The following is a 19,413-nucleotide window of genomic DNA, read 5'->3' on the forward strand; positions in this document are numbered from 1 at the left end:
AGCATGTACCCTGCTTCTGCCCCCGCTTCATTCTCTGCCTCCTCGCTGGGCTGTGTTGTCCTCCAGGGCACAGAACATGCTGTTTATTTTCCTTATTTACTCTCTCTTCCCTCATTAGAATGTCACTCATGACAGCAAATTTTTGTCTTTCTAGTTCATTGCTGTGTCCCCAGCACCTAGAACAATACCTGGCACATCGCGGGCACATGATAAAACTTGTGGTATGAATAGATAAAAGTGGACATTTCATTCAAAGTGCCAAAAAAAAAAAAAACGATACAAAAGAGGCAGCCACTCCTTGGGAAAGAGTGGCCACTCCCTCCCTGGAAGCATCTCATGCTCTGCTTCTCTGCCTGGCCTGGGGCTTTGGAGCCCAAACTTCCTAAGGACAAACAAAGGGGGCCACCAGGCCTGCACACCACTGAGTCTGCAGTGCCTGACGTTGAGTCAGGAGACAGCAGATGAATGAGTGACTCCCCAGGGGAGAGACTCCTCTCTTGGAAGTATTTAAATGACAAACATGGCAGCTCGCAGAGTGCCAGCTCTGGCTCTGCCACTTGCCAGCTGTATGGTCTTTACTCAGCTCAGCTCGTCTGTGCAATGGGGTCAATAAATTCCACCAAACCTACAGCACTAGGTCAGAGCAAGCAAGCCCGAGGGCCCCAAATGAGACAGCACTGTCTGCAGAGCAAGCATCTCGGGTCAGGCAATGGGGACAGGGAGTAAGGGCAGGAAAAGGGAAACCATTTGCTTAATTACAAAGGAGAAGATGGGTACAGAGAGGGGCACCTGGCTAAGCCACATTGCTTGGTGCAAGCATTCGTTCGTCCTTTTCTGGCGCTCTGACCCCAAGCCCGGCCCTGCAAGAGAACCCAGTCTCAGCCCTCAGGGATGCCTACTCTCCGTCAGAGAGACACGGCCTGGAGATGGAGTTATGATTCGAGCATGCGAAAGCACCCTAATGGAGGCCCAAAGAGCAGGCAATGGGGGCCCAGAGACAGAGAGAACCTGTCTGGAGCTGGGGGTAAAAAGAGAGGGGTCAGGGAGGAGGGGGTCTTTGAGGCAGAATTGGGACTTGGGTGTAGTAGGAAGAAGACAGAAGGTATCCTAGACAGGAGGGAAGGTGTGGGTGGGCTATACTCACTGACTGGGGCCCCTGGGAGCTGGCACCCATGGAGCAGGGTCAGATAGCTTTCACAGCCTCACATACAAATGAGGCCATGCTTCTGGCCGCCTAGCACCAGGCCTCACACACAACGGGTTCACAGTATATGCAGACTTGGCTTTTTAACTGAGTCCCAGAACTTCCCAGAGGAAGGGACCCCAGAGAGAAACTCATTTGTTCCCATGGATCTCAACAAGGATGATCATATCGGAGGAGATTTTAGAAATCGTAAGCTATTGTTATTGGGAAAGGGTCATGGCCTGCTGTGAGTGGAGTTGGGGGTGCTACCCAGCCCCATCCCCAGAACACAGCAAAGGACCACCCTACATCCCTCACACCTGGGGCGTGTCCGTCATGATTCGGGTTGGGGGAAAACCCCTTTGCAAATATTCGAGCCATGAACCTAACTCTGTTTTACCTGTACACACAAACTCGGTGTTTTAATTTACCCTGAAGTTTCCAGGAGTACAACCATTACGTAAATTGGGGGAAGATTATGTTTTGCTTTGGTTGGAATTTTATCAAGACATGTTCACAATTTCAGAAAATCAGTTTGCGGATAGCAAGGCCACCAGAGGTATTAGTATTGCCAAAAAACACAGCTGTCCACATTTGTAGCTCCTGCACTCATGGTAATTCTCCACACAGTGCGAGCAACGGACTGTTTTATTATGTCTTCTGGTGTAGTCATGCCTGAGCATTTACATAATGAAATACATCATTTTATTATGATTTTACTTTTCTTTCCCCTTTTTGTTACAATTGGGGCTTTGTATTGACTTTTTAAATTATGTATGAGGGTAGGTTATATTTTCTCTAAATTTCACTTTCGGGTAGCAAATGAGGCACTACAATGGGTTTGTTTTAAAGCGAAGACATTACGTCTACAGAATTAAAATCACTGTGTATGAGTTCCAAAGCCCCTTCAATTTGCCAGTGAGGACTACCCCATGTGTGAGACCGTCTTCCTAATCTGTGTTCCCGAAAAAGGGATATCGCCAGGGAGGGAGAGCTCCGCAGACCCATTTTGAGAGACAGGAAGATGGGTGCCAAAATGACTCTAAAATAAATGGACTTCCTCAAGCCATGAGGAGTGAGAGCTTGTCCCTGCAAGCCAGCACCCGGCTCCCCCCCCCCACACACACACACCCTTTGCAGAAACCTCTTTCCCAAAGACAATAACCCAGCTAAGACTGAACCAGGAAGGGGCTCAGGTTCTGCAGAAGCTTCTCTTTCCTGCCTTTTCTCAGCCATCTGTATCAAGGTAAAGAGCAAAAGGCGGGGGAGAAGAGGCACCTTAAAAAATCAGTGCTCTGCTGCCCTGCAAACATGCGGAATGAGCTTTGGAGGTGAGGAGCGAGACGGGTGAGACTAGGAGTGAGGCAGAAGAGCCGGGCAGGAGGCGGAAGGGGTCTCCACGCTGCCTGTGCCGCTAGCAGAGTGCAGACACACCTCTCTTTACCGCGATTCACTCTCACTGGGATTCGCAGGTATTGCACGTTTTTTACAAATTGAAGATAACACCCTCCACCAGCCAAAAGACGATGACTTGTTGAAGGCTCAGATAATAGGGAGCATTTTCATCAACAAAGTATTTTTAATTAAGCTACACAGTGTTTTTTAGACATAATGGTATTGCACACTTAGTAGGCTACAGTACAATGTAAATGTAACTTTTATATGCAGTAGGAAACCCCAAAATTCACGTGATGCGCTTTATTGCGATATTTACTTTGTGGTGGGTCCAGAACCAAACCTGCAATATACCTGACTCCTGCCTGTAGTTAAGTGCACAGGCTCTGAAACTAAACCGCTTGGTTTCAAATCCCAACCCTGTACCTCACTAGCTGTATGACTTTTGACTGGTTATTTAATCTCTCATCTTTTCTATCAGCAAAAGGGAAATAGTGGTAATACCTACACTTCTTAAGGCTGCTGTGAACACAGCACCTTTCATGTGGTGAGTGCTTCAGTTTCATCGCCAGCCTCATAAAGCTGGAAACAAGAGCACCCCATCCCACCTCTAGCCATGCTGCAAAACCAGGGAGCACTGGGCTGGGAGCAAAGAGCCCAGGTCCTGGCTCCATCTCCCATGCCCAGCTCCCACTCAGCTGGCCAGCACAGATCATCGATTCCAACTCTCCCATTTTACAGATGGGGGCACTGAGGCCCAGAGAGAAGAAAATGGACAGAGCTCATACAGCAAACTGGTGTTTGATTCCCAGTCTAGACTTCTTCCACAAGCATCATGCTGCTTCTTGAATACTCGAAGCATCAGTTTATACATCTGTGAATGAAGGTGATTGTCACAGGGTGGTATCACGGATCACTGAATGCAATGACAGCAGGAAAAGCCCTCAGCAAGCCCTTATTAAGCCTTCACCAGCTCCAGAAATGTCGGCTATTCATCAGCACACAGTAGGTGCCTGAGACATATTTATTACATGCATTGCATTATCATCTCTCAACGGTGGGTAAGTTCCCCAAGGGCAGGGCCTGTTACGTCAGAGATTCTGACATGGTTTGTTCTGTTTGTTAAGTGAATGAATGACAGCAAGTCTGAAAACAGAACTGAAAAAATAAATAAATAAAAGGAAAAGGAACTCTGTTGCCTGTAACCCCAGGGAAAGCGAGAGATTGCAAAAAAGAAAGAAGTCCACCCCCTTATCCACTCCTTCCACATCTGTGCCCTTTGTCAGGCCCCAACACGGGAGCAGAGGGAATCACTGGGACAGAGCAGAGGGGGCCCAGGCCCCTGAAATCTATGGTCTGATGAGGAAGGTAGAAGGCTTCCAGGCTCAGAGACAGTCATGTGGCTGAGGGCATTCTCTGTGGGAGCAAGGAGGGCTTCCTGTGGGAAGTGCCAAAACACATGGGGACCCAGACAAGGGGTAGAGATGGAAGGAAGGTCATCTCTCCAGGGGACAGGGCACAGAGATGATGCCAAAACATATGAGAGGGTCTGAAATGTAGCCCTGAATTTGTCAAGCCGTGGCACACCAAGCAGGGATGCCTTTGTGCCCTTTTCTACTTATCCGCTGGTGCAAGAGACAGAAAGTTGATGCTTCCAGGCATCATTCAGCAAGGCCAGCCACCCCGCGCCCCGCTCCCGCATAACTCCCCCCAGGCTTGGGGGCAGAGGGAAGAAGGGGCTGCAGAGACACCTAGGAGGGTTGGCCCGTCCAACAAGCAAGCAAGGAGTTTATGAATCCCACGCCAGTTCTGCACTGCAGTCCAAGGGGAGAGTGGTGCGCATCAAGTCACCCCAGCACCCCGGTCCAAGGCCGCGGGCCTCTCCCCCAAGGACTCGGGTGCGCGTAGCGTCCCGCGGGCTCCTGTCCCTCCCCGGGCCGGCTCCCCGCCGCCCGCGCCCCTCGCCTCGGCGCGCATCATCTGCTCCGCTGCCCAGCTCCCGGCTGCCGCCGCCGCGCTCCCCGGGGCCCGGAAAGCTGGCATCCGTTGTTACCATAACAAACTCAATTGTTCTCAGCAGGGCCCCGGCAAATAAAGTCATTCATTACGGGGCTCTGCCGGCCGCCGTGGGCTGCGCGGCAATCAGCGGGCCGCTGGCTGCCCCCTCTCGGGCCGAGACGCGCCCGCGCCATTACCTGCCGGCGCCGCGGCCGCCACGCTGTGCCCCGCGGCCCAGCCGAGCCGCGCCGGCGGGGGGAGCGCCGGCCTGCGATTAGTTTTATCTCGGAACGTCAATTGACTTATACTGATTGGCTTCCTGCCGCCAAATGTCAATTAAATTGCAAATGCTTGGCGGAGGCCGGGCGGGAGGGCCGCCTCCCTCCCGAGGGCGCCGCGCGCGCGCTTGCTTCTTTTTGCTCCACGTTCTGACGCGGTCGAATTTTTCTCCTTCCATATCACGCCCGAAAATCCTGATGCCCTCCTGGAAGGCTTTTGCCCTCGCTTCCGGGCCAAGGGGGCGCCCCCCGGAGAGCAGGACCGAAGAGGAGGGTCTGGCCTCTTGGAGGGGTTTTATCAGCAAGGCGGCAGGCACAGTGGAACCCCTGAAAATTCCTCCAAGGCCTTGGCATATGAGCCCTGGTGCGACCCTGAGCGAATCCTTCTCTCTGCTCAGGCCTGGCTTTCTTTCCCGGCCCAGGGGCCCGAGGAGATGGCAGCTGGGGTCCTGCGTCTGGGTGTGCGGAAGGAACAAGCTCTGGCAGAATCACTAACATTCGCCTGGCCCTGACACCGTCCCCAGTCACTTCCGGGCACGGTTCTATCTGCTCAACAACTCTCTGAAGCAGGTATCACTCTCCTTCCTTTTCGGGCAAGAGCATGGAAGCACAGGTTAGGAAAGTTGCCCGCAATCCTCCAGCCAAGAAATAGCTTGTTGGATTTTAGGCTGGGTGGCCAGACTTCAGAAGCCTGTGGCCTGATCTCTGTTCCCTGCAGTTCCAGGCAGAGGTAGAGTGAAGAAATAAGAAAGGGACGCCCCAGAGCTGGGCACCTGCCACTGCCAAGAACTATGCCAGGTGTTTTACATTCATAATTAAATTCTCACAGTGATTGTATGACCTAAGGATTATAGTCCCCACTTTACGGATGGGAGAACTGACCCTTGGAGAAGTCAAGGAATTTGTCCAAGGTCACAGAGCAGGCACATGAAATGAACTACAAGGACCTTCTTATACCTCCATAGAGCTCTACAGTTTACAAAGCACTTTCTCACGCACTGCTCCTCATTGGGTTTGCCCAAGACTTAGAGGAAGACTCTTTGCTCTCTCTTTTGCTGCTAAGAAAACCGAGGCCCAGAAAATGTGCTGCCAGCATGGGAGAGCAACACTCCAACCCAGGGCCCTGTGGCTCCAAGTCCAGGGCTCCGAGCCCTACTTCAGAGAGGTGTGAGACAAGGATGACTCAGGCACAGGCTCTGCTCTTGCCTTCCCCTGCACCCCCATTCCGTGGGGAGCTGAGAGGGGACACAAGTCATAACTGGAGTCGGGCTAGAATGCCTAGGGTCAGGGGAAGAGTGGGAAAGGGGGCTCCCAGAAAAGAAGGCATTTACTGGAAGGACCGACGGTACATCAGGTCCCCAAAGAGATCTTGTTGCATTTCCTCCACTGCTTTCCCTTTGCTGCTTCTGTCTCCTTAAGGCTACTCTTGGGAGAGAGGTACGCAGGTTCTTAACTGATAAAATGTGCTAGCATTTAAAAGATACAAACCTGACTGATCCTTCTTTTCAGAAAAGAGATGTTAGCAGAACAAAAGTACCATTCAAAAGTGCTGGATGGCATTTGTGTCTCAGACAGAAAGGAGATGAAGAGAGAGAAGATGGAGGAGGAGGGAGGGGGAACAGCAGGGAGCAGAGAGGGGGAGGCTCAGGAGCTGGCAGGGTTGTCTGGGCTCATGGCATCCAAGTCAAGGACCCAGAAGGCAGGGACCTGGCTGAGACGGCACAGCGAGACAGTGGCTGCACTGGGACCTGGAACCCAGGCCTCACCGCCTGTGCTGCCTCTGCAAGCTGCCCTGGTCTCGTCTACAACTGAAATGATTAGCTTCTGAGACATGGAGCGAAAGTCTCTCCAGTCTGAATTCTGGTGGGGACGTCTCTTTTTGTTCTGATCGTAGCCTGAATAATCTTACCATTAGACATAGCAATATAAATAAAATTGTCATTAAAAATAGAGAATGAGAAAACAAAGAAGGCCAGGAATTGAGAAAGTTCTTAATGAGGTCGTCTTAAGGAATCTGGATTCAGGGTAAAAACTTCTCTGATCATAGAAATAAGAGTAGCTGATATTTTTTAAACTTGCCATGTGCCAGTCCTAATCAAAATACTATAGGTCATGTTTTTTTAACTAGAAAAACAAGAATTATTATCCCCTTTTAACAGGTGAGAAAACTGAAGCTCAAAGTAGAGGCCATTGTCAAAGCTCGCACAGCTGGTAACTGGAAGGGCTGGACTCAAAATCAGGTTCACGGCCCTGCCTTGGTTTAAAATCCGCATGTGATCAGCCAGCTCTGCCTGAACCTGACCAACTGCAAGGTGCAACAGGAAAGTGTGCAGAGCAGTGTTGGGGTACCTGAGTAAGACAATGGGGTCTGAGCCAAGGTCCCTCTCAGCTCAGCCTGGCAAGGTGATGAGGGCCATGCAGAACTAGGGAACAAAAAGGTGGAATCAAAGAGCCATAATGGAGAGAGGTGAGGACATTCCCACCGACGGCATCCCGTCATGATACTCTGCAAGAGGCAGACCAGGGTGGCAGGTAAGGCTACTCTGGAACCAACCCCCACCCCCGAAGGCCAGTCCCAACACTGCCGCTGAGGAGCTGTGCGACCTGGGCAATTTCCTTGATCTCTATGAAACGGAGATAATACGAGTATTCACCTGGTGCAGCGGTGGTGAGTACTAAATGTGTTAATGATTTGAAATATGTAAACACTCGATAAGCGCTAGTCATTATGGTTGTCATCCTGTTTGAGGCCGTGGGGTGTATTCACCTGGAACACGTGCTCAGGTAAGGCAGGCAGGACAGCGTCGCAGGCCCCAGCCTGCGTGTCTGTGCGCGTGTGTGCATTGAGACCTTGGCAGAGCTCCCTCCCCCTCTAGAATGGTTGTCATGAGATCCTTTCTATGGGGCCAGACTCAGCGGGAGAACGGAGACTCTGAGGTCAGGCAGGAGTGGGAGAACGCTTGAGGTGCAGGACGGTTTGGAGAAGTCAGGCACACCAGAGGTGGGAACCATTAGGAGGCCACAGCAACAGTCCAAACGAGAGGAGAAAATGATTGGACCAAGGCTGCAGCAGTGGGGACGGAGAAAAATGAGCAGATTCCAAAGATATTTAGGGCAGAGGTGCAGTGAGCCTAAGCAAACACCTGCCATAAAGCCTTTTGTCATGGCTGCACGCCAAGGCACAAACTTTCTGAACTGGGATGATGGCAGAATGGCTGCTCCTGGAGAACTTAAATGCCAGGGGAAATAATAAATAGCAACCCCTCCCTCTCCTAGAGCACCAGAAAAGATTTGAAAGCATGTCCCAACCTGCTGTTTCACACAAATGTCTGTGAGGGGGTGTTACTATAATTCCCACAGATGGGAAATGAGCTGCCCAAGGTCACACAGCTGAGACAGGAAGATCCTGAAACGAACTCCAACTCCAGGGCTCTCTCTGCCGCACCGTGGAATGTCAGAGCCCAAAGACTCTTAAACTCATCTGTTCAGATCTCCACATCTTACATGAGAAACACAAGGCAGAGAGGAGTGACTTGCCCAAGGTCACACAACAAGTAAAGGCTTAGAATAGGAGCCAGGATCTGGACTTCCAGCGTGGTTCGTATCAGGACATCTGCACCAGAGGTGAGGAAGGACCTCACTGATCTCAACGGTGATGGTCCCCCCTGCCCATGCCCTGACTACGTACTGGCAAAGAAGTGAGCCTCTGGCAAATGGTCAGCATACCTGGGCCCCGCTGCCCCCCACCAAGTTACCAGCATGCCACAAATGGCCAGTACGCACTGCCTTGTTACCCCTCCTGTCCCTAACCCTGGATGGCAACTAAGCTGTCTTGGGTCAATGGTGCCACCTGGTGGCTGGTGCTGGGAAGTGTCTGACCCCTTTGTCATCCTTACTGGTCTCTCTAGCCACGCCCTTCTCTGTCTCCTCTCACAACCCAGGTCCTTTCACCACAATCAACTTCATTCTTGCGCACACATCTGCTCTGGCACCTTTATCCTCCCTCTCTCAATGCTCCTCGGATTACCCTAGGACATTCTCTTTTTCTCCCTCACCTCCACTGTAATCCATTAGGCCCAGGAAGCACTAATGCAAATGATAAAGTTGTGCCCGTGAAAATAAAAACTGGACATTTCAAAGTGAAATTACACACACATACACACAAGTATGCACGCACATGAGTGACTGACCACCCGCATTCCAGGAAAACCCAGCGGTCCCTACGGAATCGGAACAAAGACCTCCCCTTTCTCGACTGCCTTCAGCCCTGCTTTTCCTCAAATGCCAGGAGCCAAGATAAATACCACACCCACCTCTTTCTTTCTTTTTATTTTGTTTCATTCCCAATCAATAGCATTTGCTTCCCCCCTGCCACCAAAACTATACCCAGGTGGGGTCTCAGGGTTCTGTACGTTAATGCAGAGCTAAGCTGGGAAAGAGAGACATGCTTGGGTCCCAAACTCCCGCTCCCCAGCTCTTACGGAGCTCCAGGTCTGCTGTTGGCCCCAAAGGAAGCCCGCTGCAGGGAGATCACACCTCAGACCCTACAGATATCCCGCTGGAGCGGAAAGGAAACTCAGTAGCTGTGCCTTTCTTGCGGAAGCGCAATCCTGGGGGAGGATGGGACGTGCTGCACCCCCCACTGTGCTAGAAGACCAGCCCAGCAGGTCTCATCACTCCTTCCCCAGCTCAGAGACCTGCCATGGCTCTCACTGCCTTCATGAGCTGAGAACAGGGCAAACCGATGGCACTTTCTGAAAACTCAAACCACCTAACTGTTCTTCCCATCTCTGTGTGTAATAACCTGAGTGTGCAGCAGCCTGAAGCAGAGATTCTCAAGGTCTAGTCCAGGGGTTGAGGGGGTCCCCAAGACAACTTTAAGGGGTCGGTGAGGTCCAACTACTCTCATAATAATACCAAGATGTTATTGGGCTTCTTCACTCTCGCTCTGCCACAAGAATGCAGTGGAGTTCTCCAAAGGCTCTAGGCTGCGTGCTGCCACAACAGGTCAGATGCAGAAGACACGAGCATCCAGCTGTCTTCTACGAAGTCAGACGCTACAGAGATTTGCAAAGTCATAAAGCAATGCCACTCTAATTAAATTTTTGGATATGGAAAATAGAGTTCTCTCTTACTTCAAAAATATTATTTATATGTCTTCTTTATTACTGGCGTTTTTCATGAATTACTAATAATAAATAAATATTTAAATGTTGTTCACTTTATTTTTTAAAGAGAATGGGAGGAACCTACATTGAGAGACATTTTCTTTTTTTAAGATTTTATTTATTTATTTTTAGAGCGATGGGAAGGAAGGGAGAAAGAGGCAGAGAAACATCAATGTGTGAGAGATACATCGATGAGTTGCCTCTTGCACTCCCCCAGCTGGGGACCTGGCCCACAACCCAGGCATGTGCCCTGACTAGGAATCGAACCACCAACCCTTTGGTTTGCAGGCCAGCATTCAATCCACTGAGCCACACCAGCCAAGGCATAAATTTTTGTTCATTTTAATTAAGTCACATATACTAAAAAGCTCCTTACAGTCCTTAATTACTTCGAATAGTCTAAAGGAGTCCCAAAACAAAAAGTCTGGGAACCTCTGGCCTAAAATAATACCAAAGGACTTGAGATGGGGCTAGGGGAAGCTCAGAATCTTGGTACCAAAAAAAAGCCTTAGGAATTTATTCATCCTGTGCGGTAGCTGAGAAAACTGAGTCCCGGAAAGGGGAAGGGGTTTCCTTAAGGTCACCAGCAAGTCAGCCACAGAGTCAGGCAGGGACCCAGAGCCCCTGGCTCCCTCTTCCCAGGCTCCTGCCCTGGCCTCAAAGTTCTCCAGCAACCTGGAGTGCTGCAAAGTCCCGAACCACAGACTGTGCAGCTGGGGATTAAACCATATTCCAAAGCCGGAGAGAAAGGACCTCGGGACCCTCTGCCCCGCAAGGCAACAGAGCATACAGGGTGCGAAGAAAACCACTCTATTCCACCTTGGGTTCCAGACTGCCCCGGCTGGTCCCACTCACCGCGGCAGATGAGAGTCTATCCCCTCTGCCAACCCCACGACTCTCGTTCTCGGAGACCCCGGAACTGACTCTCTGCGCTGAGATCCTCACACTACGCCACCCCGCCCTTCACACCCCCCAGGGGCTCCCCGACACCGGTGCACAGTCCCACGGGAAAAGGAGCCGGTGGGGAGAGGGGAGGAGGAGCCCTGGGCAAAGCAGGTGGGCAAGCAGGTGGGGCTGGGGTGGAGGGGGTGTTCAGCGGTGATGGCTCTCTCACGCAGGCTCTCACTCAGTGAATCAAAGTGAATCAAAGTGAAACTGAGGGGCCCGGGGGCATGGAGGAACTGAAACCTGACCCACCACACAGGGGACAGGCCCCGGGCACGAGGGAAAGGCCCAAGGAGCCCCTCGGATTGACCACCTGGCCCTAAGTCCTCTGCTTTACTAAGGGGAGCCTCCGAAATCTGTCTGCCTGGGGCTCAGCTGAGGGGCCAGTGACTGCAAAGCTGGGAGGAGTGGCCAACCAGGCCGGGAGATGAAAACCTGGTCCTCGTCATCTCCGCCACTGACTAGGCCCTGCCCTCCCCGGGCAAGCCTGCGCCCACTGCGCGGGGACCACCCTGCCCGAGGGTGGGGACTGGATGACCTCCATCTCACTGTTCTCCGGGGCCCTGCCCCACGGCCTCCCTCGCCCCACCCGCCTCTAGCTCGAGAGCATGACTGCCCACGTCCCCGACACCCCCCACCCCCCACACACCCCTCCCCCTACCCACCCCCCCCACACACACACACACACGGCTTCATCAGGCCCTGCCTCCCACAGGCTTCGCCTGCCACAGGCTGGACTCAACCAGCCACGTTCTTGAGAGTCCACACGAAGACTTCAGAAACTCAAAGGCATGAGGGCAGAGAAAAATAGAGCACCGAGGCCGTGAGCAGGTTGAGAAGGGAGCCGTCGAAGACCCCAGCCCCAGCAGCCCCAGACAATGGTTGCCGTGTGAGGAAGCCCACCCAAGTGTTGCCAGATCCGATGTTCTCATTTCCCCAAGAAAAGTCAGACGTCTATATGTGAAACCTTCTGATTTGTAAATGTTGGTAACTCGCTCAGGGTCATTTTAAATACAGGGCAAGCCAAGTAAAGCATGACTGCCCAGCTGGCCATTGCCACCTGGGTTCTAAGTGATGCCCTCCCCACCCCAGGTCCCTCGGTCCTGGTCTCTGCACCTGCGGGGCCAGCCTGAGGGCATACCCAGGGGACACCTTACGGAGGACAAAGAGGTGAGGGGGAGCTGCCCTGGTGAAGGCCCAGGAGACACCGAGACAAAGTGGTGGTCACTTTCTCCGCTCTCTGCCGAGTGTGTCGGGTTGCCCAAGCTCCATGCTGGACCCTGGTGAATCTGAGGGCCTTGGTCGGCTGCGAAGGACCAGTGGCCCGGCACTGACTATCTCCCCAGGGATGGGGCTGGCTCTGGAAACCAGGCCAGGTCAACTGACAGGCCTCAAGGCCAGCATTCCAGGTAGAAGGCCCTGCATGGATAATGGCCCAGCACTGGGAAAGCTCGGAGACCACACAGGGGCCGGGAGCGCAGGAGGGAAGAGGAGGAGCAACAGGGGGCCAGGGAGGGAAGGCCAAGCAGAAGGACGTGGGAGAGTGGGAGAAATGAGGGGAGAGGAAAAAATGAGACCCGTCGCATCAAATGGCAGCAGGACCCCAAGGACGTTCTGAGGGGTCCATTCTCTCCCTCTGGTGTTTCTGGGGTTTTTTGTTTGTTTTTTTTTGCTGTGTGGCCTGGTCGGACCCTTTCTCATCTCCAAGCCTGTTTCCCGTCGGGTGACGTGTCCTGGGTGCTCTCCATGGCCTTCCAGCTCTGACAGGGAGTCTGGAGGTCCAAGCCGGCGACCCCAGCTCCCAGAGGCCCAGTGCTCCCAGGTCCCGGCGCTCTGCCTTCTGCCCTCACTCCTGGGCGCCTCCACTGCCTTGTGTACCCAGGGCCACTCTCCATGGCAAACTGAGGCTTGACCCTTTCATTCTTCCTCAAGGGGGCCAGGAAACCAGGAAAGCCAGTGGCCCTTCGTTCTGCGGCGGACACCTGGGGGCACTGTTGCTCAGTCCTGATGCCCACAGTAGCAGGCTATTGCAAACAGGAAGCAGGGGTGGGCAGACCTGCTCAAGGCAGCTGCCAAGTAGAACTATGGCTAGAGCCTGCTTGCCCTCAGCCTGTGACTGGCCTTGCAGCCTCAAAGCCCCTGTCTCCTCTCCCTCAGTGGCCATTTAAGAAGTGCCTACCACCGGGCCCTGGGGCTACACCCTTCATGGGTGTGACTTGACTTGACCCTCACAGTAACCTATACAACTTGCACCACCTCTGTTTTTCTGAAGACAAAAGGGAGGCTCAGAGAGATCAAGGGGCTCCCCAAAGGTGTCATCACAAAAAGTCCTCCGACCAGCTCACCCCTGGCCTGTGAGTCTGTGTCTCTGCCTCAGCGCCTTTACACTGTACTTCGGGCTCTCCAGAGATCAGAGGTCTGTGGAGACTTGGCACCACAAGGGATGCTTACAACTCCTGGCTCAGACTCAGGGAGCAGGAGAAAAAAAACAATCGAGTAGGCAGAACCGCTTCCAGGCAGACAGCACACGCTGCCCGGGTGGCAACAGCCCGCAGAAGGCATGGCGTCTGCACCAGAATGCCTTCCATGGTTCCTCTGCCGCTCTTCCGTGCGGCCTCCACTCACCCCTCCAGGGGTGGGGAGCTTTTCCATGCCTCCCACTCCCTTCTGGGAAATCTGAGAAGGGCCTCTGCACCTTCTGCTCCAGCCTCTGCCTTCAGTCCCCAGCCCAGGAGCAGCAGACAGGGTCTGAGTGTCCAGCAAAGGAAGAGGGCCCAAGGAGCAGAAGGCCAGGGCCTGCTCACAGTCAGGAGGTCTGTGAGCTTCTGAAGCCCTTCCCTCCCCAAGGTGGACGCCTTGGAGGTCTGCAGGGCAGGGTTGAGGCAGCTCCCGGCCTGGAAGAGGGGAGTCGGTAAGAGAGAGGAGTGAACACAGGAAGAACAGTGTGCGTGTGTGCGTGAGACAGAGAGAGAGATAGAGGGAGAGAGAGGACACTAGACTGGGAGACAGAGGTAGACACAGAGGGAGTCTCAATAAACAGGGCATAAACCCACAGATAACACTGGACAAGAGGCACCCCCAAACAAAAGACACGGGACGAGACAGAGAGAAGACAGACACCCCCAGAAGGAGGGATGAACAGTCATGACCGGAGCCCCTGCTAAATGCCCCCAAATCTCCTGAGGGTCTTGCTGGACTTGGCATCTCTTATAAAGGACAGACCACCTCTGGGTTTGAGCTGCCCTTCCTGCGCCTCTTCAGACAGAGGGCAGTCCAGGGCCCAGAACGCCGGAAATTCCACCTGCAATGTACCCTCCACGGCCTGAAAAGAAGCTTCTGGTCCCCAGAGTCCACACTGGTGCTGGATGGAGCGGCTTTCTGAGCTAGTGAAAGGGATTCGCACTCCGCTGACCTCGGTGTGTTCAGGGCCTTTCAAAGTCTGGGGGGAAGAGGGGAGGGGGAGGTCGAGGGGACCTGAATGGGGGCAGAAGGAGGCCCCACCAGAGATCAAAGGCCCAGGAAGGAACAGAGGGTCTGGGGCTGCCCTTTCACCCATGGCTGCTATTCACAACTCTGCCTGCTCTGCCAAGTCCAGCCCCGCCACCGCCCCACTGCCGCCTCCGGGCCTTCCGGGGAGGGAAGCACCGCCTCAGGCTCTGTCCCCCTAGCCCAGCTGGACTCCTGAGGCCAACCCCACCACCTTCTCCTTGAAAGATCTCTGGTCAGTTCCACCAAGAGACAAGAGGCTGCAAGTCATACCTGGGCAGCACCCTAACCTGGCTCTCGGTGCCATTCGCAAGCCCTCTGAGCAGCTCTGCGCTCTGGCCCTCTGCCATGGGGCGGGGCTGGGCACGGAAACACCCCTGTGCGATATGGCCCCTGCCCAGGCCAGTCTCTGTGAACGGCAGACTCAGAGTCAGACGGCAGGAGGGAAAACCAGCAGGCAGAACCGCTTCCAGACACAGGGCAGTTAGGGAAGCACGGGCTACCCAGAGTGTGGCAGCCCTCGGAAGTCACGGAGTGCAAACCAGAATGCCTTCTTCAGTTCTTCTGCTCCCTTCATCCAGCCCCTGCTCACATCTCCGAAGATGCGGAGCTCACAGCCTTTCCAAGATAACGCTTCCATCCTTGGTGCAGGCTGGCTGTTGCCTAAAAGCCATCCCTTGCACTGAGCCATACTCTGCCTCCCTGTGGCCTCCTTTAACTTGCCCCAGTTGCCCTCAGAGTCCCCAGGAACCTTATCTGTTGCCTCCACCATCTGAGATTGGGACACAGTGGCCACATCCCCAAGGCTTGTCTTGTAGACAAACGTCCTGCGGGGAAGCCTAGAATGTCTAGGCTGAAAGAGCACTCGGCAATCCAGCGGTCTAACAGTGTCCTAACATATTTGTTTCACTACAGTATTCCTTACTCAGAGTTTTCTGTGGAAGCCCGAAATATCACACAAAGTTCCCCTAATTGAAACTCCCTACACACACCCTCCGCGCTAATTGTGAAGCCTCTACAGACATGTGACTGATCCATTGCACCAAGAATTTACTGAGCACCTACTATGTGCCACACATTTGTATTCACATGTGGCTATTGAGCACTTAAAATGTGCTCAACAGTGCAATTGAGTAATTGAATTTCTAATTTAACAACAGAAGCAGTGGAAAATATTTTTCTCTCAGTAAAGGGCCACTTCCTCTGAGGAGCATTCTCAGATCCTTTTGATCAAAACCAGCTCCTCCTGCTTTGCTCTCTCCCGGGTGTCACCCTCTCATCGCATCTCACCGCACACACTGCCCACTGAAGGGACTGTGGCCTTGCCAGTCAACCGCGCCAGCCCGCGAGCTCTAAAGGGCAGGCCCTCAGCGAGTGGACTCTGTCATCACCCAGTCCTGCCCTGAGGCCTGGGCAGAAGGGTGGCACCAGGAGATGACACAGGGCAGAACCCAAGTCCAATTACAGATGCCTCTGAACAAGAGCTGAACAAGTGACCCCACTTTGCCCGGCCCCAGTCACCTCGTCTGAGAAACGGGTGGGGGGGTGAGAACCCTCAGTAGTCTTCCTCTTGCTCCCTGACGTCTCTTCTGCCCCATCACCCTCCCCCTAGGCTGCTGAGGTCTCCTGAGAAAAACAGCATCATAGTCTGCTGTCCCAAGGGCCGGCCTTCCAGGTCACCCGGAAATTCCCCTGTGTTTCCCCAGCGGCTGGTTCTTACTTCCTCACCGCACTCCGACCAAGCCCTTCTGCCGGAACCTCTAGGTGGTGCTCCCTCCAGACGGCGTGTTGGTGTGAGCAGGGCACTTCTGCCCCACCTCTCCGCTCACCCACACACACTCTCCACGGTGCAGGGCGGGGAGCGGGGGGTCTGGTTGCTGCTTGGGTTTCCCATTCTCCCCAGTCCCGTAAGCTTCTGAGACCATCAAATCACTCTCCCTTAGCCCCCAGAACACAGACTAGATTGCCTCCCAAGTCTTTCTGGAGACCAGGACTCAATCATAAATTTCACAACTGGAAGGATCTCAAAGATCATCCAGTCCTGCACCTGATTCCTCATACCATTGTACAGCAGCCCAGTAAGAGGCTACCTAGGCTCAGCTTACATAACTCTAGTGACAGAGAACTCACTACCTCCCTAGACCTGCCCTGGACCATTCTCATATTTACAAAGTTCTTTTTTATACTGAACTGAAATGTCCTCTGAGTCTGCCACACATGGCCTTGGAAGCCACACAGCAGTCTCACAGCTCTTGCCTTCCATGCCCGTCCCCAAATATTTAAAGGAAACGATCCAGTTCTGCTCATTCTTCTCTTCCTTGTGCCAAACACCCGTAGAGCTTTGAGTTTTCTCCAAATCCCCCTTCATCCAGGCTACACCCATCTGGACACATCCTAATTTGTCACTGTCCCCATTGAAGGTCAATACCCCAAATAGGCCGCAGTCCTCAAGAATGACCGGACCAGCACGGAGCAGTCTAGACTAACAACACCCACATGCTGACCATTCAACACCTTTGAAAGCAGCCGAGAAGTTAAACAGTGACCACTGACCAGAGACTGAAAGTCGGTATGGCCCTCCACAAACACAGTGAGACAATCCCCCATCAGGACCTGTCTGCTCGGCAGTGCACATCACACTGGATGTTCTTCTTCCTCCAAACACCTCTGCCTGGCTCCCTCAGCCTCCGAGGAAGCTCCACCCAGCTGGCCCCTCCATCGTGATCAAACGCAGCCTGGCCCCAGCTTGGGACATCTGCTTGGAGTCCAGGTGACAACAGGAGAACAGATGACACCACCAGCCCCGTAAACGCCCAGAGGTGGCAGGCCCACTGCCTCCTGCAGTAACACAGCCTGGCCATCCACTGTGTTAGGACCTGTGACATCAGCCCTGAGTGGCAGGAGCAGAGCAAAGAGGTGAGGCAGGTTCCCAAAGCTGGGATTCGCCCCCACGCGCCCCACAGCTCGGAACTGAGGCTGCAGGCTCAGCGTCTTTCGTGCCCGGGCTGCACAGACCACAGGCCAATCCACTGCTGGGCCGACTCAATTTTCTAGTTACAGATCTTAAGTACTTAGGCATGGGCTCACCAGAACACGCATCCCTCACCGGGAGCTGAGAATGGGAATTGTGCCGAGCAACAGAATAATTGAATCAAGATTTCTGTCACGCTGCTCTCAGGCCCTCGAGCAAGGCCCGTTTTTTTCCCTTTCCTGACTAAGGTTTTCCAGACTCCCAGGGGTTCACTTTCCCTCTCAACCCCATTCATGTTAGCGGCACTGGCAGCCCATCCAGGGGACAGGAGAGCCAGGTTAAGGTGGGCCAGAGTCCAGAATGGGGCAGCCAGCTCCAGAAGCCCCAGCTGGTACCACCGAGGGGTTGAGGAAAACCAACGGGAGGACTGTCATCTTTGTAATCCCCAGGAGGGCCCTGCATTCCTTTCTTCCAGGCTCCGGGGCAGAGATGAGATGGTTATTAACTTCCTCAGCCCCCACCATCACCCGCCCTGGAGGCCTTCTCCGTGAGAGGTGAGCAGAGCCCAGCCCTGACCCCTCCACCCAGATGTGCCCGCTCACTGCAGGACACCCAGCCCCTCCTGCTCCCCCAGGACGAAGGGGACTGCGGTGCTGTGCACACACCCTCCACACCCTACATCACATCTGTACGCACAAGGTCTTCTTAAAGGCCACAAAGCTCAGGCCAAACACACCTTCTCCACTTAAGGGGTAAAGATGGGGGAAGGCCAGCAAGAAATCTATAGCCCCAGCCGGCTCCCTGTCTGCCCCTCCCTGGGTCTCCATTTCCAGGGAAGGGAATGGGCCTTGGGGGAGAGCTTCGGTGCTCTGCAGGTAAGGGGGTGCTCAGTGGGCATCTCTGCATCCACCCCTGAGTGAGCACCCTGAAGCAGACCCGTCCGATCCATCCCAGACAGGGATGGGCCCGCATCTCTTACCTTCATCTCTCTTACGCTTGTTGGTGTCAGCGCTGGGGGATGTGATGCCCAGGATGCCGCTGATGGAGTACGAAGAGCCAGCGGAGTCCGTGCTGACCGAGGACACCTGCGTCACGGAGCCCGTGGACACTGTGCAGAGGGAGAGGGGCTGTCAGGGCCCGGCAGGAGGGCCTTGGGGATGCGCCAGGACAGAGGGAGCAGCAGCAGAGGGCCAAAACGAAGGCACTCACCCTGCACTGGGCTGGGTGTGACTGCCGAGCCCCCAGGAGTGGAAGTGCAGGGACAGACAAGAGGGTGTGTGCTGAGGACATTCGTCCTTTGGCAGCAGCCACACCTGGGCAGCCCTCCAGCCATTTGCCAGGGTTCTCTGCTGCTGGGGAAGGGGACGTTGCGGGGGGTGGGGGTGGGGGAGAGATGGGCAGTGAGGAGGACTGACAGTACAGAAAAGAGCAAGGGACAGTGTAAGAAGGACACTAGCTCATATCTCAGCCCATCCAAGGACACTGGAAGCAGGGAGACGGAGAAGGGAAAGGGGAGCTGGGGCCCACCACCAGCCGGTGCTAAAAACCGCCCAGACTTGCTCATCAGGCAGGTTCCCTCCCTGCTCACGTCCCCACCCCTCCTTGCTGACGCAGGTGCCTACACTCTCATACCAGAGCCAACAAAGCCCAAACGGCAGACTGTCCCTTCTTTTTACAGTTCCTCGCTGTCTTTTCTCCTTCTGGTTCACCTAGATTTTAATATTAATTACGTAATATCAATAGAGTACTAAAAATAATACAGAATGATACTGATATGTATAATAATGATAACATTTTCTGAGAAAATAACATTTTCTGAGAACTTACTGTGTGCCAGTCATCGAGGTATCTTCTCATTTAATTCTGAGAACAATCTTACACGTTAGCTCATTGACTATCTCGTTGGAAAGACAAAGGAACCAAGGCTCAGAGAAAGTAAGGGACTTGCCCAAGGTCACACAGCTAATGAGAGGCAGAGTGGTGACTGGA

General features: G+C 53.7%; 1 protein-coding gene across 3 annotated transcripts in view; it reads right to left on the bottom strand.

The window, feature by feature from the left end:
* Window positions 1-19,413, bottom strand: part of PAX5 (paired box 5) — a 169,893-nt gene that overhangs the window by 119,967 nt on the left and 30,513 nt on the right. For all 3 annotated transcript variants that reach the window (XM_045840506.1, XM_045840507.1, XM_045840505.1), the window contains exon 5: window positions 18,404-18,532. In XM_045840506.1, coding sequence (XP_045696462.1) covers window positions 18,404-18,532 — 129 coding nt within the window. The remainder of the gene's footprint in view (window positions 1-18,403; window positions 18,533-19,413) is intronic.

This window comes from Phyllostomus hastatus, unplaced genomic scaffold (genome assembly GCF_019186645.2).
Source record: "Phyllostomus hastatus isolate PE091 unplaced genomic scaffold, TTU_PhHast_1.1 phas_contig_34, whole genome shotgun sequence".
NCBI classification, from domain to species: domain Eukaryota; kingdom Metazoa; phylum Chordata; class Mammalia; order Chiroptera; family Phyllostomidae; genus Phyllostomus; species Phyllostomus hastatus.